The sequence below is a fragment of the Penaeus monodon genome, chromosome 27, assembly GCF_015228065.2.
Source record: "Penaeus monodon isolate SGIC_2016 chromosome 27, NSTDA_Pmon_1, whole genome shotgun sequence".
Classification (NCBI taxonomy): Eukaryota; Metazoa; Arthropoda; class Malacostraca; order Decapoda; family Penaeidae; genus Penaeus; species Penaeus monodon.
In genome coordinates this window covers 24,703,160-24,704,118 of record NC_051412.1, presented here as the reverse complement: position 1 = coordinate 24,704,118, position 959 = coordinate 24,703,160, and the positions used below count along the sequence as shown (strand labels likewise).

The 959-nt window shown below is 41.5% G+C and overlaps 1 protein-coding gene across 1 annotated transcript in view; it reads left to right on the top strand.

The window, feature by feature from the left end:
- Positions 1 to 959, top strand: part of LOC119590460 (serine-rich adhesin for platelets-like) — a gene marked incomplete at its 3' end in the record, with an annotated part of 11,148 nt that overhangs the window by 4,904 nt on the left and 5,285 nt on the right. The window contains 1 exon segment of the mRNA XM_037939118.1: positions 1 to 959. Within this exon segment, the coding sequence (XP_037795046.1) occupies positions 1 to 959 (959 nt within the window).

Sequence of the window (959 nt, the reverse complement as noted above, 5' to 3'; positions counted from 1 at the left end):
CTGATTCACAAGTAATCGTATCTGTTTCTTCAAGCAAAGCTACGCGGTCAGCTGTTCCAAGTATAAATAAAAATATACCAACAACACTTTCTCTAGCAGACACAGCCACAATACCTACAACAGCTATGATAACAATTGCTACCTCACCACCTGCTGAAGTTACGCAAGCAATAACTTCAATACCAAAAGCATTCCCAGTACCAGCAGCAGCTAGTTTAGCAACTTCCACAGTTCCAGTTTTTATGACTACAACAGCAGTTACTTTGCCCGTGGTAACTGTCACAGCCACCAGTGCAACCAAACTTGTAATGGCAACTGCACCAACGGCAGCTACTAGATCAGCCAAATCCAGTATTTCAACTGTAGATAATGAATTACCTTCAGCAGAAGGGGAAACATCAGCTACATCTGTGCCAATAACATCTACCTCTGCTAATGTATTGGGTTCAACATTAACTGATACAGGTATATCAGAACAGGTTTGTATTCAGCCCTTGCCCAGATCCAGTGTGTCATCTGGATCACAGGAATCACCAGCCTCTTCTTCATCTGATTCTTCAGCGTCAGATATGGTACCTAGGGCTTCAACCTCTTTACTAGCTTACAGTTCTTCAGAATCTGGTGCATCAAGTAAAAATGATAGCCTGCCACCATCTGTATCTTCTGCTTTAAACCCACTGCAGCTACTTATACTGTCATCAGATTCTTCATCTGAATCATCAAATGATTCAGTAGGTGTTGTACCATCTACATATTCTGTTGGAGGAGAGAATCAAGCACAAAATTCTGTAGAACCACTTTGCTTGGCTCTGCACTCAATAAATTCCCTTCCAGCCCCAACAACAACAACATCTGAAACATTTGAAACAGCCTTTAATGCTCTTTCCTCTGAAAATTTAGGAACAGAGTCCTTAGGACAGGATGGTACAAATGCACAAGAAAATGTCTCTTCTGTACAG